The 27,500-nt window shown below is 42.9% G+C and overlaps 1 protein-coding gene across 6 annotated transcripts in view; it reads right to left on the bottom strand.

Moving 5' to 3' along the window:
- GUCY2F (guanylate cyclase 2F, retinal) overlaps positions 1-11,184 on the bottom strand; it is a 71,789-nt gene extending 60,605 nt beyond the window's left edge. For 5 of the 6 annotated variants that reach the window (XR_004539609.1, XR_004539610.1, XM_033946303.1 and 2 more), the window contains exons 1-5: positions 10,736-11,184; positions 9,111-9,465; positions 5,068-5,152; positions 2,749-2,845; positions 736-879 (exon numbers count right to left, since the gene is read on the bottom strand). Coding sequence is in view for 4 of the 6 variants with exons in the window: in XM_033946303.1 (XP_033802194.1) it covers positions 736-879; positions 2,749-2,845; positions 5,068-5,152; positions 9,111-9,465; positions 10,736-11,029 (975 nt within the window). In the remaining 2 variants the exon portion in view is untranslated. The remainder of the gene's footprint in view (positions 1-735; positions 880-2,748; positions 2,846-5,067; positions 5,153-9,110; positions 9,466-10,735) is intronic. The other variant, XM_033946306.1, reaches the window with a different exon arrangement.
- Between the last annotated feature and the right edge of the window lie 16,316 nt (positions 11,185-27,500).

The following is a 27,500-nucleotide window of genomic DNA, read 5'->3' as shown; positions in this document are numbered from 1 at the left end:
AAGTCAGTAATTTAAAGAGTGGGTAGGGTTGGGCAGACTGGATGGACCATTCAGGCCTTTATCTGCCGCCATCTACTATGTTACTACGTAATGAAATTTTTAAAATTGTTAAAGCATCATCTTTTCTGTGTAATGAAGGTGTAATGGTGGATTGGCGCAGTGCGCCTGATCCTTTGGGTCTCGCTATATGGGACATCATTTTTATGCTTTGTATTTTATGGTTTGATCTATTTTGCTGTTTGTATGTTTTTGGGGTTACCTGGACACGTCCTCCTTTTGAGGATGTATCTGGGGGGTCCGGCGGCTTTTCAAACCTCGGCACTTTGTCCGGATTTTGAGAAGCAGATGGCAAAATGGCAACACGATGACATCACATCATCACGTCGCCTGCACGGATGCCCTCCTGTCCGACCAGAGCAGGCAGCAGGGTGCAGGGCTGGGGCGTGATGGGGCGGGGATGAGTGGAACTGGGCAAGCCTGGGGACAGATCTAAGGGGTCCGGGTTTTCCAAACGGAAAATCTGGTAACCCTATTTGGTTTGTATGTTGAAATGTGTTAATCTGTGATTCGCTTTGTATAAGGCGAACATTAAATAAACAATGCAAATAGAAACTACAAATCCATTCCAGCTGCTTCTTCCTTTTCTGTCTTTTCCCTTGAGTACCTGCGATTCCGTCAACCCACAAAGCCAGCGATCAACTTCTCCTCAACACTGACAAAGTTGCACTGTCTCACCTCATAGACTGCCACGTTGGAATTCTCATAGGTTGCAGGAGGGAGGCTCTTCACAGAGCAGGATCTCCGGGGGGATTTTGTACTTCTGCTCTCTGACGGGAACTGTCCGCTCTCACTCATCAGGCTGCCAGCAGTGCTGTGTTTCTAGAAATTAAACAAGAGAGAATTTAGAGACCCTTTTATTAAGCTGCATTAGGTGCTGCTAACCCATGCCTAACTGCAAAAATGGCCTAACATGGGACATGCTAACGAACATAAGAATTGCCGCTGCTGGGTCAGACCAGTGGTCCCTCGTGCCTAGCAGTCCGCTCCCGTGGTGGCCCCTAGGACAAAGACCAGCGACCTGAGTCTAGCCTTACCTGCGTACGTTCTGGTTCAGCAGGAATTTGTCTAACTTTGTCTTGAATCCCTGGAGGGTGTTTTCCCCTATAACGGCCTCCGGAAGAGCGATCCAGTTTTCCACCACTCTCTGGGTGAAGAAGAACTTTCTTTGCCATCTGCAGGCAATACATGCATGGTATTGCACGTTACAGGGCTTCAAAGAAGGTTTGGACAGGTTCCTAGAGGATAAGGGAATTGAGGGGTACAGATAGGAGTAGAGGTAGGTTATAGGAATAGTCAGGGACCACTGCACAGGTGATTAGACCTGATGGGCTGCCGCGGGAGTGGAACGCTGGGCGGGATGGACCTCTGGTCTGACCCAGCGAAGGCAACTTCTTATGTTCTTATGTTGTTATTTATTTATTTATTTTGGGGGGTGTCTGTGCTGCAGATTTAGGCCCAAATTCTATATATGGTGTCCTATGGTATGGGCACAAGCTTCAAGCCAATCATTGTCGATATTATGTGGTGATTATGTAGTCACGGAAACTGGCGTGGATGTGATAGGGGTGAAGCCTTGATAAAGCATTATTGCGAAACATGTTGGTGCAAGTATCCCTAGCCAGAGACCACGAACGTTAAGTATTCGCTTAAAATTACTACGATAATGTTAAATAAAAATAATTAAATTTGACACCTTAAAATTATTATTAGAGTAAAGTTAACAGATCCGGTGATAATCAGACACGTAAAGTTTTGGGCAGTGGAATTTTTTGACCCAAAGTGGGGCCGCTGAGGATCTGGGGAAGTATTTATAAGGTGTATATTAAGAGACAGGGAAGAAATTGTCACAGCCTCTGAGTATAGACTGATATTCCTCCTTAAAGAGTTTGTGGGTGGGTGTCGACTGGATAACTCACAAGTAACACCTAATAACTGATGCTAATTTATACTAATTAGAAGTTATGTGCACAACTTTTTAAGCACATTATATAAAGTGGTGCACGTCACTTCTAGCATATGAATCTCAAAAGGGGGTGTGGCCAGGGGAGAAGCACAAGTGGATCATGGGTATTCCTAAAAGGCACAGTTTTGGAAACTAACAAAATCTGGACTTTTCACATGTTATATTAAGCGGTATAATACGGCTGTTTTATGGCCTTGTACTGTGGAATGTGTTCGGTGTTCTGTCGGCCATATTTTAATGTTTTGTGTACATTGCCTTGAGATATTATTTTATATAGTGGGAAAGCAATTAGAAAAATAGACCTATAAATGTTTTATTGTCCTTGTAGTTAACGCTCTGTTTATTTTTTATTGTTTTGCATATTTGATTTATTAAAACTTGATTAAATCTTTTCCTCTGAAAGATAACAAGGCAATGTACAATTCAATAAAATAATAGGAAAGCAGAAAAGAATGCCAAATTTAAAAAGAAAATAGGGAGTGTTTAGTGCAGTGGTTAGAGCTACAGCTTCAGTACCCTGAGGTTGTGGGTTCAAATCCACAGTCACTCTTGACCACAAGAGTTGGCGGGCCTGCCTCTTGCAGTCTGAATATCAGCCGGAATGTCTTTTGGATAAAAGCTTCAGTATCACTTTGCCGATCCTGGGATTTTTAGCTGGCAGGATGACTCCACCTCTGGGGCAACAATTTACAAATATGACTCGATTAAATGAGGTAAAACCTTACCTTTGAACTGAATTGTGGATTTATAAACATCACATCCTCCAATGTCAAGAGAATTTTCTTGGGTCCCTTAACTAGCTTAATTTTATTTACGCAACGCCTGGGGGGGGGGAAAAAGGAATGACATTATGTTAAAGTAGGTATTCCCAAAGAATAATTCTGCTCTTTGACATTATTGCTATTATTTTCTCGACCGCCTTTTAATCACAATCAACAAAGTGATGTACAGAAAACGTAACTACAAATAATGGAAAAAAAAAAAATAAGAATATAGCCATGGTGAGGTTTGAAGATGATCACCATATAAATAAATATATATATATATATACAGTGGTGCCTCACACAACGAACTTAATTCGTTCCAGGAGCAAGTTTGTTATGCGAAAAGTTCGTTATGTGAAACGCGTTAAGCGCAGTGACTAATGACTGCCTGCAGTGCCTGCGCGGAAGGATTCAATACATCGGCAGCGATCGTGGAAGCTCGGGCGACTTCGTTGTGTGAAACGAAGTTCGTTGTATGAATCAAGACATGAAGTTCGTTGTGTGCAGCGTTCGCTGTGCGAGGCGTTCGTTATGCGAGGCACCACTGTATATATATTTTTTAAAAAATTCTTTATTGATTTTCCACATATTAACAGTGCATAATACAAATATAACAACATATAATATATCAATAAAAGCACATTCATCTTACACATATACATAAAACAACCATTTCCCCCCTCCCCCACCCACCCACCCATCCTCTCAATGATTTAAATATGTAGTAATTTAATCCCACCCAGCCTGGATGTATATTCTCAAAGGACCCAATTAAGATAGAAGTATCCCCCTCTCCCTGGATGTGTGGAAACAAACAAAAACTAAAGATAACTACAGTGAAGTAACAAAAGATGTCAACGGACCCCAAACCAGTTTAAACAAACTACTATGTCCCAATATGTCAGCATTCATTTTTTCAGATCTATAGCTGGAGCATAGATTGGCCCACCAAAAAGGCAAATTTAGGCGATCATGATTTTTCCAATTACGAGTTGCCATCTGCATGGCTATCCCAGTCATAATTAGGAAAAGCCTGCATTTATAGCGGTCCATGGGGGGGCTTAATATACAGTAATGTTCCACATATAACTACCTCATATGTCAAAGAAATTGATGATTCCAGTATGAGATTAATCTGTCCCCATATTGACTTCCAGAAGTTGAGTATCAAAGGACATTAGAACAGATGATCCAGCGTCCCTGTGTCCAAATGACAGTGCCAGCATCGATTAGATGTAGAATTGTCTAAGGCAGTGGTTCCCAAACCTGTCCTGGGGGACCCCCAGCCAGTCAGGTTTTCAAGATATCCCTAATGAATATGCATGAGAGAGATTTGCATATAATGGAAGTGACAGGTATGCAAATCTCTCTCATGCATATTCATTAGGGATATCTGGAAAACCTGACAGGCTGGGGGTCTCCCAGGACAGGTTTGGGAACCACTGGTCTAAGGACTCCTTTTATCAAGCCGTGTTAGCGGGGTTAACGCGCGTGAAGTTTCATCACACGTTAACCCCCGTGCTGGCCTAAAAACTACCGCCTCAAGGGAGGCGGTAGCAGTTAGCGTGGCCGGCGGTTTAGCGCGCGATATTACACGCGTTAAACCGCTAGCGCGGCTTGATAAAAGGAGCTCTAACTTGTGTAACCTAACAGGGGTCCAAAAAGATCTATGTAATAAGAAAAACCAGGTTTGCCTCATAGATGCGGACGCTGTACATCTCATCCTCCAAGTCCAAATTCATGGCCATTGAGACGCTGCTTGCGCCAGCGTTGGTTCTCCCTCTGATGTCACTTCCGGGTCCCGCACCTAGGAAGTGGCATCAGAGGGAGAGCCAGTGCCAACACGGGCAGCAAGTTGGTGATGCTGCTCACACTGGAAAACTTAAAGAGGTATAGGATGGGGGGGAGGGGTGTCACCACCCCTGGCGCGTCTCACCCTCGCTACGTCACTGGCTGGAGTTAGACACATTGGGGTCAAGGGTAGAAACTAAGACCTAGATCCAGCTGCTCCTCAATGGAATTGCTTAGCTTCTCCGAGGAACTCCCTCGTGATGCTAGAAGCCTGGGCGATCACTACGCTTCTCCCCAACCCTGGCGCTGCCCTCATAATGTGCTCTTTTCCCACTTACTCCTCAGACTCTCTGCAGGGACAAGTGTCGGTAGCAATGAAAACCTCAGAGTTCACAGGCGTGATTCAAGGCCTGGACTCACGAAAAGTCTTCTAAACCGTTACCTCCAATATCAACAGTCCATACAAAACCAGAAAAAAAAATATGGTACCTGATGACACAAATAAACCCATTAATGGAAAGAATGGCTGCAAGCACGCAGACAAAACCCATCACAGCGAATGCAGGATCAATGCCTGAAGAGCAAAAGAGTGAGAGAACAGCTGAAATAAATATTGGTCATCTAATGACGCATTCCAATGTACTCTGACGTCATTTAAAAATATCACCCCTCCCCCAGCTTTTGTGATATTGTACCCCTTCTTTATGGCAAAGCTGCTGGGTAGGAGCAAGAGATCTCTTGAAATGGGCATAACCCCAAGCAAATAAAAGGTACTTTCTCCCTTCCGAAGGGTGGCAAGAAATAGCAGTATAGGAAGTTCATTTTAGCTGATTCAGTTCTGAGTCATTTATGCCACTCCCCCCCCCCCCCCCAATCATTATTGAACTATATTATTTTCAGTATAGGATGACAACTGAATCTGAAAATTCAAAGATGGCGTAGACTATTTTCCTCTTGTGCCCACCACAATGAATGTAAGCTATGAAATGCCAAAGCCACAAAAAGGCAGTATACAAGCCCCCATTCCATCAAGCCCAGTATCCTGTTTCCAACAGTGGCCAACCCAGGTCCCAAGAACCTGGCATGAACCCAAAGAGTAGCAACATTCCAGAGCTGAGATTGTGATGTCATAATGCCTCATTCCACCAATGCCTAAGAACCAACCCATCAGTGATGTCACAATGGCTTGATTGTCCTATACTCAGCTCACATAAGAATTGCCATACAGGGACAGACCAAAAGGTCCATCAAGCCCTGTATCCTGTTTCCAACAGTGGCCAACCCAGGCCCCAAGTATCTGGCAGACACACAAAGAGTAGCAACATTCCAAAGCTGAGATGGTGATGTCATAATGCCTCATTCTACCAATGCCTAAGAGCAAGCCTCATCAGTGATGTCACAATGGCTTGGTTGTCCTCTGCTCAGCTCACATAAGAGCCTAAGAATTGCCATACTGGGATGGACTGAAGGTGTGGCTCACTGGTACAGCTCCTACTTCTGCATCCAGAGATTCTGAGATCAAATCTTAGCGCTGCTCCCTGTGACCCTGGGCAAGTCACTTAATCCTCCGCTGCCCACCACTTTGAATGTCAGCTTTGAAATGACAAAATATAAGTCCCCATTCCCTTATGTGATTCATTACATGATTACCTGGCACCTCACCATAAATCTCACTTCTAATTTACAGCCTTGTCTAGATTATTTGATGTGTTTTGTGGTTGATGGCTGTCACTTCAGGGTATTTTTATTTGAAATAATGCAAACCAAAGAACACTTTATTTCAAATAAAAGTATATTTAAATAACAGTTCATTTAGATTAGGTCCCATATAAGTATAAGTGTAACATTCTGGTGAAACTCATTTTGACAGGTCAGGGTAGCCAATCAGTGTTCATTTTCAGGCAGGCCCCATCCATGTCTTATCTAGTCTCACTTCTGACCATTTTTGATGATGTCACATGCCCCTAAATGTCTCAGGAATACTCCCTAAAAGCACATTCACTTCTGGCCATTATTGACGATGTATCAAGTATGGCTCCCACCACTGTGGGCCCATATTGTTCATATCGCTGTAAAAACTGTGATTAGACAAATATCACAAAAAAAAAAAAGTTCTCCCCTCAGTATGGGAATGATGACATGAATCGTGCCCAGTGGCAAAACCTCTCTTGACTCCTTATCTAGCTAAAAGCACACATCTCTCTGGCACACATTAAAAAGATCTTCCTTTGTCTGACATATAACTCCGCTGATGGCAAAATTCTGTTAGCATAACTCCCTGCCACCCCTTCAGATATATCCAGGTAATACAGGAGCAGACCAAGGGAGAAACATGAGCACTGCACCAAACTCTACGGGCAGCCAACAGTATTCAGCTGCTTTCCAGACAGTGGCATAGCCACAGGGGACACAAAATAATGAGCAAAATTAATTACTTAAACATGTCATGTTACTAAGATATCATGAAATAATATGAGTTGTGGACCTCAAATACCCAGGCACCGATTTCCATCATGTTAGGGTAGGGTTACCAGATTTTCCAAATGGAAAATCTGGACCCCCTAGACCCGACCCCCAGGCCAGTTCCACCCATCCCCGCCCTGTTGAAAGCAATGGAAGTAAAACCCGGATGTCTGAATCCATCCTCCTTTTTCTAGAGCCCTATGGTAACCCTAGTTTGGATGATGGAGTATGGAAAGGGGGTGAAAACATCAGGTCAAAAGAAAGACAAAAAGGAGACAATGGGAGAAGGAAATGACTCTATAATTAAGAAAAGAAAGAGCGAGAGAGAAGTTGACTTAAATGGAACAAACAGCAGCTCTAGGACTTTCTATTTGAGAGAAAGAGGAAGCTGATTTGTTTGGTAGAGACTTCTTACAAAATGGCTGTAGTAGATCTCCGCAGTGCACCAACAAATATCACTCAAACTGGACCAAATATAATTTTTTTTTCTAATTTATAAAACAAAGTTATGAACTTAATATCTCCCATTATTTTCTCACTTACACGGGCTTAAGTAGTTAGAAAAATGTGTGTTTTTTAATTTGCCATATGCCGAGAGACCATGCGTCCCTCTTTGGAAGTGCTCCAAATTCCCATGAAACCTATCATAAAGTAATCTTCCATCCTAGATGCGTTTTTTTATGTCCTAACACTTTCTTTCCACTCCATTAGAATTGTTTTCAATTGAACTAGGGTGCCTAGGCCTTCATCCACCACAACCTGGGTTCCCTCTCATTCATTTTATAGCCCCATCCCCCCTTGAAAGTCCTTAGAGAGAAACCATACACTGGCATTCTCTCTGGGACCTGGGTCACGTGAATGCTGAATCTGACCACTAGATGTCACAATGCACAACAGCTGAGATTCTCTCCCCCTCCCCTTCCCCCCTCAGGTGCAGTAAACACTAAAAACAAAAGGTGACCCAAGTTTCCACAGGAGAAACGGTGAACCAAAAAACAAACAAAAAAAAAGTGGAAACCAACAATGTTAAAAACCTTTTTATTTCTTCAGAAAGCACTTAAAAACACTGTCCACAATTTGTGTTCCACAAGCCGTGTTTCGGTGAAACACCTTCCTCAGGGGTCCAATGGAGGAAGATATGATCGAATAGCCTTGCTAACCAAATGTGGAGTTAGGTGATTGCAACACCTTTCAAGCCTTGCTAACAAGTGAGGCTTTGAAGGTGTTGAATTCATTTGCATTCACTGTCCTTGACAGCAGATAGAAAGAGGGTTCATCGTACCCTATAGCAGTGTTTCTCAATTCGGTCCTGGAGTACCACTTTGCTAGTCAGGTTTTCAGGATAAACACATTGAAAATATACATGAAAGAAATTTGCATATAACGGAGGCAGCATTTGCAAATCAAGTTTATGCATATTCATTGTGGATACTCCAGGACGAGTTGAGAAACACTGCCCTATGGTAGGCAGCTCTGAACACCTTCATCATCATCATGGAAACAAAACTATTTTTAAATTGTATTGCCATTTCATGAGGAGATTCACCCAAAGTGGGTTACAATACATTAGACTATTAAGTATTTCCCCTATCTGTCCTGGTAGGCTTACAATTTACTGTGGTGCCCGGGGCAATGGGGGTGTTAATTGACTTGCCCAGAGTCACAAGGAGCAGGCTGGGATCAAACACACAACCTCAGGGTGCTGAGGCAGTCACTCTAACCACTAGGCCACCCTTCCATTCACACTATAATGCACACTATCAGGCACATCTTGAATTTAGGGGTATTCAATGTCAGTCCTGGAGGTCTGCAACCTAGTCAAGTTTTCAGGATTTCTTCAATGAATATGCATGAGATCTGTTTGCATATAAGGGAGGCAGTGCATGCAAATGGATCTTAAGCAGAATAATTAGGAAGATTCTGAAAACCGGATCGGATTGCAGACCTTGATGAATGACATTGTTTTGATAAAGTATAGCAGGGTATATTCAATCTCAGTGATGATGGATCATAGTCATGCAAAAAAAAAACCAATTACTTTTCAGTCCCTTTTCAGCATCACCACTTACCTCCTGTGCAGATTTTTCCATTTGCAAACCAGCAGTATGAATCTGTTTTTGGAGACACTCCATTAGGAAAGTGGATTGGTCTTCCCATGTAGCGAACCGTGTCTGTTTCCATGTCAACCACATGACTGCAGTGAAGTTCATGGGTTTCAGTATCGGTGTCTAGGATTACAAAGTTTGTGAATCCATTCCCATCGGAATCTGTCCTTATCCTTTGGTTAAACCCATAAAACTCCATGTTGGTAGAATGCTGAACCAGGCTGGTCCCAGAGACCCATGTTCCTTGGCTCCTACTGCTATTCACGGCTTGAGCAATGAAATATATTGCATTATAGATCGTTCCAAACAATGGAGAGACCTTTGTGAACCCAAAAGAAAAAAAAAAAACAACCCACTTGCTGTTATGATGATGTCTGTAATGTTTTGATTGTAATATTGATTAGGAATGTTTTATGAGATCCACTTTGGTTGAAAGCAGAATAATAAGTAAGAAACATAAATGTACAACAGAAACTTCTAGTTCTTTCCGATTTAATTTTGGGCTTTCCAGATTGTTCTGGGAACCCACAGTTATTGAGTTTTCAGGATATAATATGCATAGGACAGGGGTGTCAAAGTCCCTCCTTGAGGGCCGCAATCCAGTTGGGTTTTCAGAATTTCCCCAATGAATATGCATGAGATCTATTAGCATACCATGAAAGCAGTGCATGCAAATAGATCTCATGCATATTCATTGGGGAAATTCTGAAAACCCAACTGGATTGCGGCCCTCGAGGAAGGACTTTGACACCCCTGGCATAGGATAAATTTCTGTACAGTGGTGATCCAGTACGTGCATATTCAACTCATGCATATTTGGAGTGGATATCCTGCTGACCTGACAGTCGGTTGGGTTTTCAAGACAGGTCTGAATCCATGCACTCTTTCCTTTCAGCTTTACATGGTTCTGACTTTACCACTGTATATTAGAATGCAATATAAATTACCTGATATAAAATTTAAAAAAGGATCTGAGGTAGGAAAGCTGGGAGCTGACAGGGACTGTGTGGTTTTTACTTGCGCCAGGGTTGATGAAAGTCTAGATGTCATGGTCCACCAATATGAACCAGGTTTAAAGCCTGGCCTGAAACTCTGTCTGAGCCTCTATAGAATTCCAAGTGGCACAGGCTGATCCAGTCCTCCCTTTCCCCCATAGCTCTATTGAGAAGTAATGCTAATTTCCCAGTTAATTGCATGGCTGAATCATTTGGTTAACTTTAAAGAAATGTGGATAAATATCATTGCTAGCCAGCTGAAGTTTAAATCTGGCCCTGTCACATCCTCCTCTTTTTAAACCTATGACAAGACATTGAAATGTCTAGTCAAACTTTTCTGTGTATGAGTGTAACTATTGGGCAGAGTGGATGGATAATTCAAGTTCTTATCTGCTTTAAGTTACTGTGTTATTCATAATTAAGGGCATTTTCCAAAAATTTAAGATGACCAAAAAACAGCATAAATTGACACGTGGAGGTCCAAATTGGCAGGACTTCCAAGTGCTGATTTTCAAAATCATCTTTCTAGACATCATATGAGGCGTCCCTGAATTTTAATTGGTCTTGTTCTACACATGAAAAGTAAGTGTTCACCTGACTGGGGTTCAGCCTTGTAGTGAGCTCTCCACTGTCTTTTGCTTTCTGAAACGCCTGGTAGAAGGTCATTTCCTCGGACTCCACTGTAATAGTTAACACAGCATCGTAAGCTGCTCTCAATTTGGAATTCATCTCAAGTACCTCATGCTTAGTTTGTTCATATGGTAAACTGTAGTGCAGGGTGTCATAAGGAACAAACACATAGGAGCCGTCAGTCATCTTCAAGTCATGGGCTACTTCCAAAAGGTGCTTCTGTTCTTGTCCTCCAATCAGCACCGAATGCATACACATGATTATCACTGGAAAAGAAAAATATCATATATTTGGCAAAGGTTTTCCCATTGCATAGCAAGACCAGCTGAGGACCAGGATGGAGTCAGTCCAGAGGAAGGCTACTAAAATAGTGTAGATGGAGTAAAAATAATTGATCCACTTATGGTCTTCGTGATGAGGTGTATGGGGACAGACTTAAAGATCTCAATCTGTATACTTTGGAGGAAAGGCGGGAGAGGGGAGATATGATAGAGACATTTAAATACCTGCGTAATGTAAATGCACATGAGTCGAGTCTCTTTCATTTGAAAGGAAACTCTGCAATGAGAGGGCATAGGATGAAGTTAAGAGGTGATAGGCTCCGGAGTAATCTAAGGAAATACTTTTTTAAAGAAAAGGTGGTAGATGCATGGAACAGTCTCTCAGAAGAGGTGGTGGAGGCAGAGACTGTGTCTGAATTCAAAAGGGCCTGGGATAGGCACGTGGGATCTCTCGGAGAGAGAAAGAGATAATGGTTACTGCAGATGGGCTGACCGGATGGACCATTTGGCCTTTATCTGCCATCATGTTTCTATGGATTCAGGAACTTAGCATCCATAGGCAATACCAGAAAGTGTATGTTGTGGGGGTGGAGGAGAATTCCTCACTGAGAAGCAGGGGAAGGCAGAGTGTCAAGGTGTCACTCTTTTGAAGTGGTGTGGACCTACGAGGGTGGTCTGAAAAGTTTCGTAGAAAAGCATGTTAAACAACATAGTCTCTATCGAGACTTTTGCACGTAGTCCAGTGAGTTTCCCCAAAAAATAGCTTATGAAAAAAATGGAAACTCGCTGGACTACGTGTATAGCCTTTGATAGAGACCACATTGTAAAACTTGCTTTTTTACCAAACTTTTCAAACCACCCTCAAGCTCTTTCTCAGCCTTAATAATTTAGATCCTCAGAAATGTGTCTAACTCATCTCTAATCCTAGCATCTGGAGAGTAGAAATGTCAAGTGTTGGCTGGGAGATTATAAGAACATAAGACATAGAGAGCTGGGCCTCTTCTCCCTTGAAAACAGGAGACTGAGAGGGGACATGATCAAAACATTCATGATATTGAACTGGCTTTAGACAGCATCATTCTACTGAACATTCTCTAATAGGCATGTCTACTTCAATACTTTACTTTTTAGATCATCATAAATCTGTTCTTCTTATTTCTCTCGACCTCTCATCAGCTTTCGATACAATTGACCACAGCCTTCTCTTAGAAAGACTACAGTCCATTGGTATCACTGACCAGGTTCTCTCTTGGTTTAGATCCTACTTTACCAATCGTTCATCTACCATAGCCTTTAATAATAGCATATCAGAACAATTTTCAGTCATATATGGCATCCCCAAGAGTCTATTCTCTCTCCGTTGCTGTTTAACATTTTTTAGCTCCACTTTTGATTCTTTGCCAATTCATTGGCTTCAATGTTTTTGCATATGCTGATGATATTCAACTTATACACCAACTAGACTCCAATAATTCTTCTGAAATAACAGCTATTATCAAGAAACTAGAACTGATTCACCAATGGCTCGAGACTAATCGATTAGCCTTGAATGTTAACAAATCTAATGTTATGTTTTTCTCTTGGAAAGATGATCACAAGCTTTTGTTTCCTATTACTATTAAAGGTTCTATCTTGCAATCAACTAGTACCATTAAGATCCTTGGGGTTATTTTCGATAGCAAGCTTACCTTCCACGAACATATTAGTAGTATTGTTAGATCCACATTCTTTAGATTACGACAAATTCGCTCTGTTTCCAAATTCCTTTACCCTAAATCTCTAAATATACTAATTCACTTGCTGGTGATTTCAAAATTAGATTACTGTAATGCTTTATTCAAAGGAATTGCTCTAAAAGAAATTTGTCGTCTACAGATCATACAAAATGCCTCAATTAAACTCATAAAGAACGCAAAAAAATTTGATCATGTGACTCCGTTACTTAAGGAAGCGCATTGGCTTCCAATTGCTCACCGAATAACGTACAAACTAAGTCTACTAACTTTTAAATCTCTTCTATACAAATCACCTTCTTTTATTTATAGAGTATTGATTCCCCATACTCCCTCTAGATCACTTAGATCTATTGACCAGCATCTTTTGACAGTTCCTTCTCTTAAATCTATAAATACACGGAGACATTCTATTTTTTCTGTTACAGCCCCTCAAAAGTGGAATCTACTTCCAATTTATTTACGAGAAGAATCAGGTTTGGATAGATTTAAGAGCAAACTACAATGCTTTCTTTTTAAAGATGCATTTGATAGATAATATAACTAGAATGTAGGACTAGATTAGGGTTCTCTACTAAGCCCTATGCTTTAAATTTTCTGTTTTTTTAGTTCTTTTCCCTCCTTAATGTTGTTCTGCCCTTATATGTTTCCTTTACTATTTTTTAAAAATTGTATTGCTTTACCTACTCCCTTCCCTCTGTATCATTGATTTGTCTTGTCAGTCGTATTTGCTTTGTGTTTCTCTTCAACTATTGTAATTTAATATTTTATACTTTGTACATCGCTTAGAATGTTAATAAGCGATTAATCAAATATTTAATAAACTTGGAAACTTGGAATAGACTTAGTAGATAAAGACAGGTTGTTCACCCTCTCCAAGGTAGAGAGAACGAGAGGGCACTCTCTAAAGTTGAAAGGGGATAGATTCCGTACGAACGTAAGGAAGTTCTTCTTCACCCAGAGAGTGGTAGAAAGCTGGAACGCTCTTCTGGAGTCTGTCATAGGGGAAAACACCCTCCAGGGATTCAAGACAAAGTTGGACAAGTTCCTACTCAACTGGAATGTACACAGGCGAGGCTGGAATCATTTAGAGCACTGGTCTTTGACCTGGGGGCCGCCGCGTGAGCGGACTGCTGGGCGCGAAGGACCACTGGTCTGACCCAGCAGCGGCAATTCTTATGTTCTTATGTTCATAATAGCCTTACTGGGTCAGATCAACGGCCCATCTAGCCCAGTTTCCTGTCTTCACAGTGCCCAAGCCAGGTCACAAGTACCTGGCAAAAACCCAAATAGTAGCAATATTCCATGTTACCAATTCAAGACAAGCAGTGGCTTCCCCCATGTCTGTCTCAATAGCAGACTATCAACTTTTCCTCTAGGAACTTCTCCAAACCTGTTTTTTTTTTTTTAAACGAGCTATGTTAACTGTTCTTACTACATCTCTGGCAACGTGCTCTATTGTAAACTGCTTTGGGTGAATCTCTTCATGAAAACGCAGCACATAAATCAATTATTTGCGTTAACAACTACTACCACATACTAGATATTTCTAAAGCGCTAACAAGCACTTAATTATGCATGAATTTGCCCACCACCTAAATTCCAAAGCACGCCTCTCCAAAGGGGGTGTGGCCATGGGAGGAGCATGAGCAGGTCAGAGCCATTCCCAGAAATTAGGAACAGCGTTATAGAAAATCTACATTTGTGCGCCCAGCTACCATCAGTTGGGCGTGAGCATTTAGCCCTTTGTGACAGTAATTTTGGCTGAAATCTTGACTATTAGCCCTATGGCTCATGTTGCACACTTGGGCTAATTCAGCTCCTTTTCAGGTAATGGCCCACTTTTAATGCTCAATAGATTTATTTTCAGAAATTGACTTGCAGTTTACAACAATTAAGTCCTTTCCCTATGCCTCTCCTGTTGGCTAAATCATAAGAACATAAAAATTGCCATACATCAACCCCAATATCTTGTTTCCAACAGTGGCCAACCCTGGTTACGAGAACCTGGCAGAAACCCAAAGAATAGCAAAATTCCAGAGCTGAGATTGTGATGTCATAATGCCTCATTCCACCAATGCCTAAGAGCCAACCTCATCAGTGATGTCACAATGGCTTGATTGCCCTATACTTGGATCAGATATGAACATAAGAGCTACCATACTGGGACATACCGAAGATCCATCAAGCCCAGTATCCTGTTTCCAGCAGTGGGCAGCCCTGGTCCCAAGTACCCAGCAAGATCCCAAGTAGTAAAACAGATTTCATGCTGCTTTTCCTAGGCATAAGCAGTAGATTTCTCCAAGCTAGCTGATTTAACTGCTTTCTCCTCTTAAAATGAAATAAACTTGAATTGCTAAGTATTTACAGCAGAAACTAAATCACTTACCTCGTAAGTTGTCCACTTTACGAATTTTCTCAAGAGCTGTTCTGGTGCTTTTAGTATCCTCGGCTAAGGAGATGACGATGCCTATGGGTAAACCCTTATTCCGAAGGGCACTAGCCACTTTCCGCCCTGTGTCCCTCCAGAGATCTTCATTTGATGAAACGACACCAACATGCGCCCACTGAAAATACCTCATTACATTAAAAAGAACCCTGGTTGGTGAAGGAAGTGTCCTGGCAAATGTGGGATAACGTTTCACATTGTCTAACTCATAATTGGTACAAGCCCAAGAAAACATGGCTTTATTCCAGTTTTTGCCAAGGAGAGTAGCTGCATCACAGTATCCCGGATTGGTAGGACCAACGAACCCAGATGCCACACCATAATATGTTAGAAAGCTTGACAGAGCTTTAGAGGTTTGGCAGTCTTCTTCCAGTATTACATAATTAAACCACAATCCAAGATCAAAAGACAGATCCTTGTTGATGCGCTCGATGGCTAACTTGGCAGCGACATTGGGTAGGGCTTTGGAAAATAGAGGATCACAAGCCCAAGGTCCTACAACGCCAACTTTATATGGAACAGAATGCAACGACTGGGAAAAAGACAGTACGTCCAACAAGGACCACCATAATAATACTGTTGGTGAAAAGGTGATGAATTTGTTTTCAGTCCATGCCGAATGACCAATAGATGTGCAGAGAAAGCTAAGGGAAGGCCAAGTCATTTGAAGCATGGCACCCTTGCAGTAGAAGCTGATTAACAGGCACCTAAACCTCACTCAACTGCACCAAATGGTTGTTAGCAAAGTCCTGGTTTCCTGTCAATAAAATAACACAACATGTGTAACTTTACTATAATAATAATAATTTTATTCTTATATATCACCATACCGAAAAAGTTCTAGGCGGTTCACAACAAGGTGAGCTAATACATGGGCTACAGATAAAATTCAAATTAGAATAAGGGACTTAAAAACAGATAAAGACAGAAAGCATTTACAATATAATGCAGAAAATACCGGCATGGCAGGGAAAGAAGTGATACCTAGAACAGATAAAATACATCAAGTTGAATATAAGGAACTTGATTGAAAAATGAAGCAGAATGCATTAAGATACCAGCCTATCAAAGAGTTGAGTCTTTGATAGTCTTTATGGCTTTGTGGCATCTATCCTTGAACTAAATGACAAAGACCTACTGTGATCATCCTTTCTGTTTTTTTTCTTAAAGCGAGACGAATGTCACAGTTTGTATGACACAGAAGGCCACTTACAGCATATAAATGACCTTTTCAATGGTTCTGTGGTCTCTTAGATCGCAGAATTGATAGTATCAGAAAAGAAAGAAGACAGAGGAGAGAAAAGGTTTGGGGCTAAGTCGGACATGTAGTAGGCAGCAGCAGGATAAACTGAGCACTGAGTAAAATATTTTCAAACTATCTTGCCTACTGGCATTTGTAAGAACCATTAATGATTTAAAGAAAGGGTTTTCAGCTTCTTCATTTTTTTTTAAACAAGAACTGGTTGTAATTATTTCTGCTGACGAATTATTAACCCCATCCCTTTTACTAAGCTGTGATAGAGGTTTCTACTACAGCCCGGAGCGCTAAATGCTCTGACGTTTATTGAATTCCTGTGAGTGTCGGAGCAGCATCGAAGCGTTTAGCATTCTGGGTCACAGTCGAAACTTTTACCGTGGCTTAGTATAAGACAGCCTAAATTGTGTGCCACAGACAGCAATTACTCTACACTGTGCAATCTAATTTTCTGACATTCCTCTGGAAAGAACAATTCTCAGTAATGTTTTGTGATCATTTTTAACCATTAAGTAGCAGCTTTTATTCAGATTTGAAACAATTTCTTTGCAACAGAAATCTAATAATGACCAGATTGCTGGTTTTGGATAGAAAAGGCCCAGTTTTATAAATGAGGCCTAGCAGCTAGGTACCTCTAGGCACAGTTGTCAATCAACCACTAGGCACCCATTTGCAGAATCACACCTAGTGACGCTTAACTCAACTGAAGTACTAGTAGGCGCTATAAGGTTAGCCATCAGTATAATTTACCAGCACCTAACATTTACGTGACGATTTTTCAGTGTGGGAAAGCACCTAACATAGACGCCTACCAACACCTAACCAGCACCTACCATAGACGCTTATTTACATGATGAATTTTCAGTGTGGGAAAGCACCTAACATAGACGCCTACCAACACCTAACCAGCGCCTACCATAGACGCCTATTTACATGATGACTTTTCAGTGTGGGAAAGCACCTAACATAGACGCCTACCAACACCTAACCAGCGCCTACCATAGACACTTATTTACATGATGAATTTTCAGTGTGGGAAAGCACCTAAAATAGACGCCTACCAACACCTAACCAGTGCCTACCATAGACGCCTATTTACGTGATGACTTTTCAGTGTGGGAAAGCATCTAACATAGACCCCTACCAACACCTAACCAGCGCCTACCATAGATGCCTATTTACATGATGACTTTTCAGTGTGGGAAAGCACCTAACATAGACGCCTACCAACACCTAACCAGAGCCTACCATAGACGCCTATTTACATGATGACTTTTCAGTGTGGGAAAGCACCTAACATAGACCCCTACCAACACCTAACCAGCGCCTACCATAGATGCCTATTTACGTGATGATTTTTCAGTGTGGGAAAGCACCTAACTTAGGTGCCTACCAACACCTAACCAGCGCCTAATATAGACGCCTATTTACATGATGACTTTACAGTGTAGGGAAGCCTACCAACACCTAACCAGTGCCTAACATAGACGCCTATTTACGTGACGATTTTTCAGTGTGGGAAAGCACCTAACATAGGCGCCTACCAACACCTAACCAGCGCCTAATATAGACGCCTATTTATGTGATGACTTTACAGTTTAGGGAAGCCTACCAACACCTAACCAGTGCCTAACATTTACGTGACGATTTTTCAGTGTGGGAAAGCACCTAACATAGGCGCCTACCAACACCTAACCAGCGCCTACCATAGACGCCTATTTACATGATGACTTTTCAGTGTGAGAAAGCATGATATTGGAAGCTAAGAGCCAAAATGGCCAAAAGCAGTGTGAAGCAACACTTAAGCGTCCAATTATAACACAGTAGCTAAGTTTTTCTGTACAGATCTGAACAGGGAGCATAATTATGGAAGGGACATGGATGGGTTGGGGGGTTCCTTTAAAATGTGTTTAGTTTTATAGAATTTGGGGGGTCCACACCCAACTTGTGTGCCAAGATTTACACCTGCTTTCAAAACTGGGCACAGATTCCAGTGCTAAGCATTATTCTATAAAAGGTGTCCATCCCAGAGCGCCCTTTATAGAATACAGTCTGTTCTCATTATTCGCGCATTCCTGATGCACAATTACACTTATCCATGGTTGCATCTGTTGTGACCAATATTCCCCATTCGCGCTGCTGTGTTTGTGTATTCATGAACCTGCTAAAAAAAACCGAACTCAGCTGGCTTTGCATCTGGTGTTTGCTTCCAGATATGGCCCCCAAGTGTCCAGAGAGTGAATTACAAGCATCTACAGTGCTGTCCCATGCAGGAACCTAACCCTATTTTTTTTCAATAGGATCCAGTCCACTGTTCACTTTCCGCAATTTCGAAGCACAACATGTACTGCTGGAACCTAAGCTCTATTTTCCCATAGACTCAATGTTTCCTTACTCGTGGTTCGTTATGTGGTTCACAAACATTTTGGGGAACCATACTACTGTGAATAATGAGAATAGACTGCACCAATTTTTTTCAGCACTGATTTTTTAGTGCCATAAACAGAATCCAGCCCTAATTATCCATGTAAATGTTTAGAATAATGGGCTATATGTGGGCAGATAAGCACACAAATGCCACAAATAAGCACTATTAAACATAGAAACATAGATAAGACGGCAGAAGAGGGCCTGGCGGCCCAACAAGTCTGCCCACTCGAGAACCCTCCCTCCCTGGTGTACCCATCCTTTATGCATAACTCTGTAGCACCCCCACCTGTTTGTCCCATCGACTTTTGAAATCGAGCACGCTACTAGCCTCGACCACATGGCGTGGAAGTTTATTCCATCGACCAATCACCCGTTCGGTGAAGAAGTATTTCCTGGTGTCACCATGAAATCTTCCCCCCTTAAGTTTTAGCGGATGCCCTCTTGTTGCCGTGGGGCCCGTAAGAAAAAATAATTCTTCATCCACTTCAATGCGACCCGTAATGTATTTGAATGTTTCTATCATGTCCCCTCTTTCTCTGCGCTCCTCGAGAGAATATAGGAGCGCAGAGAAAGAGGGGACATGATAGAAACATTCAAATACATTACGGGTCGCATTGAAGTGGATGAAGAATTATTTTTTCTTACGGGCCCCACGGCAACAAGAGGGCATCCACTAAAACTATTGTGTAAGGTAGGGTTACCATACGTCCGGGAAAACCTGGAGAGGTCCTCTTTTTAGAGGACTGTCTGGGCGCCCGGAGGGATTTTCAAAACCCGGCAGTTTGTCCGGGTTTTGGAAATCCTGAGCTCGGAGGCCATGTCTAGAAGCCTTTGCGCATGCACAGCTGTCACCGTGATGATGTCATATGCACGCACGCATGCATATGATGTCATTGCGTCAATGTCGGCGCATGCACGAAGGCTTCCAAATGCGGCCTTCAATCTTGAGGAGGCTCATGTGGGGGGAGGGGCTGGGGAGGCATGGGGTGGAGCCTGGAGGCAGAACAGGGCGGGGCCAGGCATTCTCTCTTTTTTTCAAAGAGGAAATCTGGCAACCCTAATGTAAGGCCCTGATTCTATAAAGAGCCTCTAGCTCCTCGGCGCCATTCTGCCAATCATCCACTAAGTGCTGTTAATGGAATCATGCCTAGCGGCGCCTACGCATTCTTAGATGCAAGTAGGCGTTAAAATCTTAGGCGCACTGCCATTTAGTCCAGGGTTTTCTTGGTCTAAATGAGTGAGCCTAAGTGAAGCCATACCCAAAATCCTCCCCGAATTTGATCCTAATCATGCCTACTTGCCGATAGGCACCTTGGTGTGGACACCTACCAAGTTAGGCACCTACTGGTTAATTTTTTTTTGTTTATTTTAATTGGTTTTTAATGGCACTTTCAATTACCAACACCAATTAAGAAAATTAAGATAGACGCCTAGATCCACTAGGTGCGCTAATCAAGGTGCCTAATTTAGGCATCTTTTATCAAATCTGGGCCTAAGTGTTATTCTGTAAATTGCAAAATTTCCCCCTCTTTTACGAAAGCTGGCAGTGCAGGCTGGTGCGTTAAAAGCGCTAACGCCCATAGGAATTACCATATTTCTCGGACCATAAGACGCACTTTTTCCACCCCCAAAAAGGGGTGGAAAAAGGTGGGTGTCTTATGGACCGAATACACCGCGCCCTCCCCCAGTATCTTTTTTAAGTGGCGGTGGTCCAGCGCAGTCTCCTGCTGGACGGATGCTTCTTTGCAGAGTGACGCACAGCGCAGGAGCGCAACCTTTGCGCTTCCTGCCTGGTCCCACGCCGCTCTGTGATTGGCTGAACATAAGAATTGCCGCTGATGGGCCAGACCAGTGGTCCATCGTGCCCAGCAGTCCGCTTATGTGGCGGCCCCCAGGTCAAAGACCAGTGCTCTAAATGAGTCCAGCTTCACCTGTGTACGTTCCAGTTTAGCAGGAACTTGTCCAACTTTGTCTTGAATCCCTGGAGGGTGTTTTCCCCTATAACAGACTCCGGAAGAGCGTTCCAGCTCTCCACCACTCTCTGGGTGAAGAAGATCTTCCTTACGTTTGTACGGAATCTGTCCCCTTTCAACTTTAGAGAGTGCCCTCTCGTTCACCCTACCTTGGAGAGGGTGAACAATCTGTCTTTATTGTTACTGACTGCAGCCAATCACAGAGCGGCGCGGGACCAGGCAGGAAGCGCAGAGGTCGTGCTCCTGCATTGTGCGTTGCTCTGTAGAGAAAGGCAGCCGTCCAGCAGGAGACTGCGTTGGACTACCGCTACTTAAAAAAGGTACTTGGGGTGGGGGCTTTGGGCTGCTTCTTTGGGATGTGGGTGGCTTTGGGCTGCAGGCTGCTTCTTTGGGCTGTTTCAGGCTTTGGGCTGCTTCGGGCTGCAGGCTTCCCAGCACCAGACCACCAGACATACCTATGTGTAGAGGAGGAAGAACTAAGAAGAAAAAAATTATGAACCAAATTTTTTTTCTTGGTTTTTCCTCCTCTACAGGTGGGTGCGTCTTATGGTCCAGTGCATCTTATGGTCCGAAAAATACAGTAAATGGGTATCGGAGCATTTGGCTGTGCAGCTTTGTAAAAGAGGGCCTTTGAGCACTGTTTATAGAATAGAGCTTATTGCATATTTTAATCTTTTGACACCATTTGTTTTTGTTATATTATGTGCAATCTCATATCCCACTAAATCCTCACAAATCAGAGTTCTAGGCGGGTTACAAGCAGCATATCGCTATATAGAATTAGTCAGAGAATTAAACATGCTACATAGATGTATACATGTCACATAAAATTATACCTGTAATGCAAGATAAGGCATCTAAAACGGTAAGTAACCACTAACCTTAACTTCTTTAGAGTAAACATTTATTACAAAGTCTGAGTCTCCTTAGGCCCCTAACAAGGACGTCTTGAAAGCCATGTTTTCAGACTTTTGCAGAACAGTGCTTATACAGTGGATGGGAAGTGAGATGGGATGGGAAGTGAGTTCCATACTTTTGCAATTTAGTAGTTAAATGATTTGCTATGAGGCAACTTGTATTTTATTATATAGAATTGAGTCCATAATGTCTTCTGGCATTTCAAATAACTGGACAGCTCAGGAAAAACACATCAGATGTTACTTACCGCCTTACCCGCTGGGTGACTAGAGCAGGGACCTTTAAAATGCGAGAACCGCACCTTCTGCAACTCCCATGACATGAGAATACTGCTCTTCTCAAAGCATCAAATGGTAGGAGAAGAAAAGTTTATCTGTGTTCTGCAGGTTTCCCTCCGTGCATTCACGTCTAGCAAACGCTACATGAAATAAACCCTGCCAGATCAGGGTTTGACACCTCGGCCGAGAACAGGATTAAGATTTACACTGCGGTAAGGCTGTTAATCCCTTAAACTGGCATCACCTCTGTCAGTGTTGACTAACAACCTATATTTAACCTGTAATTTAAATCTAGCAGGATAGAACTCTACTGTACTGTTTTTCAGAGCTTGAATGGCATTTTCTGTACATTTAAACTATTCTATCAAAGAAATATGGACATTTGCCCCTGGATTCTATATGCGATGCTTAGATTTATATGCCTAAATCTGTGTGTGCAAATTAATTCCTTAACGAGCTCAATCACCTCAATAATTTGGTGCTATCAATTATTAATGTTAATAATTGGCACATTAAAATTTGTGTGCACATCTGGCCACCTGTACGGCAGTGTGCTTAACTCCCACGGCACATATTTTGAAAGGGGCATGGCCATGGGAGCAGTGGCATCGTGAGGGTGAGAGGCGCCCCTCCCCCATCCTCATCTCCGCCTTCCCCGATCTTGCCTGCTGCGTGCGCCCCCCTTCCCTTGTACCTCTAATTGAAGTTTTGCTCGCAGCAGTCAGCAACATGCTCCTTGCGACCTATCGGCTTTCCCTTTGACATCACTTCCTATGTGTGGCACCCAGAAGTGATGTTAGCGGGAGAGCCGATGGGGTTGCGAAGAGCATGATGTTGACTGCTGTGAACGACTTCAGCTAGAGGTATGGGGGAAGGGAAGGGGGTCATGCGCATGGAGGGAAGAAATGGGAAGGCCGGGGGGACGGCACCCCTACCAACATGGTGCCCAGGGTGGACCGCACCCCCCCCCTCTTACTGGCATTCCAAATATTTGCATGCAGATTTATAGAATGTTGGGTAAGTGCGCTTAACTTGGGGACCAGCATTTATACCAAGTTTCATCAGGTGTAAGTCTAGCGCTCAGAGGGGTCTTTTTACTAAGGCACGCTAACCGATTTAGCATGCCTTAGTAAAAGGACCCCAAAGTTAAGTGTGAGATCTGCACTTAAATGCTGTGCTATAACAGGCGCATGACTTCGCTAACTAGCACTTAGGGCCTCTTCTATCAAACCGCGCGGGCAGTTTTTAGCGCAGAGAGCCGCGCTGAATGGCCTGTGCTGCTCCCGACACTCAAAGGAACTCTATGAACGTCAGGAGCAGCACGGGCCATTCAGCGCGGCTCACCGCGCTACAAACTGCTAGCGCAGTTTGATAGAAGAGGCCCCTAAGTGCCGGGTTTTTTTCCAGTACTAATTTTGAGTGCCATTTACTGAATCCAGCCCTCGTTGTCCACGCAGCCTGGTTGTACCTGCTTACTGTCTTGTGATGAGTCTAACTTGGTCTGTGGTCCATTGGACTGTCGCAGGGATAAGTGAAATGATTTACATTTTACCTTTCACTGTATTCTGTCATTGAAAGGGAAGAGAAAGGTCCTGTTATTGGAATGTAAAAGCGACGATTAAAATAAAGATATAGTGGAATTAGAAAAAGTACAGAGAAGGGTGACAAAAATGATAAAAAGGGATGGGACAACTTCCCTGTGAGGAAAGGCTAAAGCAGCTAGGGCTCTTCGGCTTGGAGAAGAGACGGCTCAGGGGTGATATGACAGAGGTCTATAAAATCACGTGTGGGGTGGAAAGGGTAGATGTGAATTGCTTGTTTACTCTTTCCAAAAATACTATGTAATGAAGATACTAACGGCTCCTTTTACTAAGGTTCACTAGCATTTTTAGCATGTGCTACATTGCCCCGCGCACTAACCCCACGCTACGCACCAAAAACTAACGCCAGCTCAATGGTGGCATTAGCGTCTAGCACGCGCGGTAATGCAGCGCGTGCTAAAACCGCTAGCACAGCATAGTAAAAAGAGCCCTAAGTAGCAGATTTAACACAAACCAGAGCAAATATTTCTTCACTCAATGTGTAATTAAACTCTGGAATTCATTGATGGAGAATGTGGTGAAAACAGCTTAGCAGGGTTTTAAAAAGGTTTGGATAATTTCCTAAAAGAGAAGCCCATGAGCCATTATTAAGATGGACTTTAGGAAATCCACTGCTTATTCCTGGGATGAGCCCCATAAAAATCTGTTTTATTATTTGGGATCTACGGTAGCTAAGTACCTGGGACCTGGGTTGGCCGCGTTTGGAAACATGACACTGAGTTTGATGGACCTTCCGTCTGTCCCATGACAGTATGACAGTTCCTGTGTTTTTAAGGACTTCTAGCCTGAATTAAAAGTTAGGGTTTGTCCGAACTTGCATGCACGCGTTTACTTTGCTGGGGTTCAACAAGCAAGACAATATTGTGTGTGATTGATTACCTAGACAGCGTAACTTATCCTAAATCAGAAGTTTTGAAGGGGCTACTTAATATTCTCAACTCCTGTTCCAGCTTAGATGCTCCCACATCGTGGTTCCATGTGTCCCTGTATGTTTGCTTGAAAACCTCATTTTAAAATCCTACTTCTTTACAAGGGCTTTCTGTCCAGTGCAGCCTGGAGCCTTTCCCTGTTCTGGCTCTACTCCACAGCTATACAGTGGTGCCTCACACAACGAACTTAATTGGTTCCAGGAGCAAGTTTGTTATGCGAAAAGTTCGTTATGTGAAACGCGTTTTCCCATAACAATACATGTTAAAAAAAATAATTCGTTCTGTAGCATATAATATGCTAAGATGACATAAAAAAAGATAAATTTTTTGTTATTATTTTTATTTAGATACATCTAAAAACATAATTGTTTTTTAAAACAACACATCACCTTTCACCTGCCTGTCCTTAATCCAAATTGCTAATAGCCTCTCCATTTCCTCATGGATTGAAGACCTATGTTTTTCATGAAATAGTTTTGATACTCCTTTGGCTACTTTGGCTGATTTTATTGCATCCTTATTTGTCAAAATGGTGAAAATGGTGGTTTTGCTGAGGCCAAACTCTTTGACGAGGTCACACTGTTTTACCCCACATTCACTCCTTCTAATTATTTCCCGTTTCATTTCAACAGAAATCACCTTCCTGCTTTAAACAATCATTTTACAGTGAGAGAGGGCAGAGTCTCAGCGGCAAAAACTGGGACTTAACTGTTCATTTTTTTTTTTTTTTCTAGCATCGGGGAAGCGGCGAGAGTAGCTCGGCCCCCCCCCCCAACGCATCAGCAGTAGGCGCCGGGCCCCTGCGAGCCGACGGTCCGCCACTGCACAGGGAGCCAGGCGGAGAGAGGGCAGTTAAGCGCAGTGCCTGCGCGGAAGGATGCAGCTCGGGCGACTTCGTTGTGTGAAACGAAGTTCGTTGTAGGAAGCAAGACATGAAGTTCGTTGTGCGCAGCGTTCGCTGTGCGAGGCGTTCGTTATGCGAGGCACCACTGTACTTTATAATTCCTCTCCACTGTGTCTTGTGTACAGTATACTTTTCACCCCCCCCTTCCTTAATCCAGTAATTCACTGTACTCATATTATACTCTGCTTTATACTCTTCAAGTGTTCTGTAAACTAGGCTTCCTTTGATAATTCTTCCCTTCTTCTTACTCTCAACTCTCTCATTGTAAAATTTTAGTTATTATAATGATTGGCTGCATATCAAATAAAGCTGAATCGTGCACTTAATTAAAGAACAGGCTGCAGGTAGGGCTGGAGATTAGCTGGTGGTACATTCAGAACTCCCTGCAAGAATTTTCTATTCAGGCAAGAGAGAGGCTACCAGGATGGGCCTGTAATTCAGCCAGCGGCAATCAGCATTTTGCTGACCATCACCAGCATGAAACCCTGAAATTTAATGCCAAGCCATGTCTTGAATTTCTGGGTTTGCTGAGCTGGCTAACATATGAATATAGCCGGATAAGTGTGGATAACATGAGGCAGGATCTAGCTAGAGAATGACATGGGGACAAATTTGTCCCCAACCCCGCAAGAACTCAATTTCTCCCTCCCAACCCCGTGAGTTTTGTCACTGTCCCTGACCCGTTCCTGTAAGTTCTGCCTTAACCGCACAAGCCTCGAACACTTATGATTTTAAAGTGTTTTGAGGCTTGTGCTAATGAGAACACAGCTTGCAGGAATGGGAAAGGGACAGGGAGAGAACTCGCCGGGATGGGAAAATGAGTTTCCGTGGGGAAAAATTTGTCCCTGTGTCATTCGCTAGATCTAGCGAAGCTTGAAGAATGGTCTGGTAATTGGCAACTAAGATATAATGCTAAAAAATACAGAGTCATGCACTTGGGCTGCAAAAATCCAGAATGGTATAGTATAGGAGGCAAAGTACTTCTGTGTACGAAAGAAGAGCGGGATTTGGGGGGTGATTGTGTCTGTGGCAAAACAGATAGAAAAGGCAATGACCAAAACCAGGAAGATGTTTGGGTGCATAAGAGGAATAGCCAGTAGAAAAAGGGAGGTTATAATGCCATTGTATATGTCTCTGGTGAGGCCCCATTTGGAATATTGTGGAGACTGCGCCTTTAAAAATATATAAATAGAATGGAGTTGGTCCAGAGGGCTGCTACAAATCTGTAGTGGTCTTTGTCATAAATTATATGGAGACAGACTTATAGGGGCAGTTTCAAAAGTCTTAAGACGTCCAAAAGTAGCATAAATCAACACTTGGACATCTTAATCGCCAGGACATTCAAGTGCTGATTTTCAAAACCATGTTTGGACATCTTGTGAGCCGTTCTATCCACTGTGCATCCAAGAGTAAAGGGAGAGGGGGGGGGCATGTTAGAGGTGTGTTCTGCGCAGGCTTCAGGCAGGCTTAGTCTTGGATGTCTTGCAGCAATAATCAAACCTTTCCCAGGATGTCCTGGACAGAACTTAGACATTCTGAGCTAGAGCTGTTTTAACAGTGTCTAAGTGCCCAAAACGTACCCAATAGAATCAAAAGGAGGCAAGAGAAAGGCAGTGGGAAAACGAAACAACTGTGAGGTGCACCTAAGGGATTCTGAATACATCCTGAATAGTATCAAGAGTAAGACCTACAAAAGGAAGCAGCTACATCATGAGAGTGTTGCTCCCCCCAACTCCTACCGACTGAAGGACATCACAAGGGATAGAGGAGGAATGAAGTGAGGGATGATTACCCTAGGGTTTTCAGGAGAAGGAATGTGAAGGTGATTTTGTCATGGGGTTGGGGATGTAGAGGGAATATTCTGTATTTGCTTGGTTTCAGAAAGGCCCTAAGAACATAAGAAATGCCTCTGCTGGGTCAGACCCAAGGTCCATCGTGCCCAGCAGTCCGCTCACGCGGTGGCCCAACAGGTCCAGGA

The sequence above is a fragment of the Geotrypetes seraphini genome, chromosome 5 (genome assembly GCF_902459505.1).
Source record: "Geotrypetes seraphini chromosome 5, aGeoSer1.1, whole genome shotgun sequence".
NCBI classification, from domain to species: domain Eukaryota; kingdom Metazoa; phylum Chordata; class Amphibia; order Gymnophiona; family Dermophiidae; genus Geotrypetes; species Geotrypetes seraphini.
Note: the sequence above shows the minus strand (reverse complement) of the source record. Positions and strands in the feature narration are given on the sequence as shown.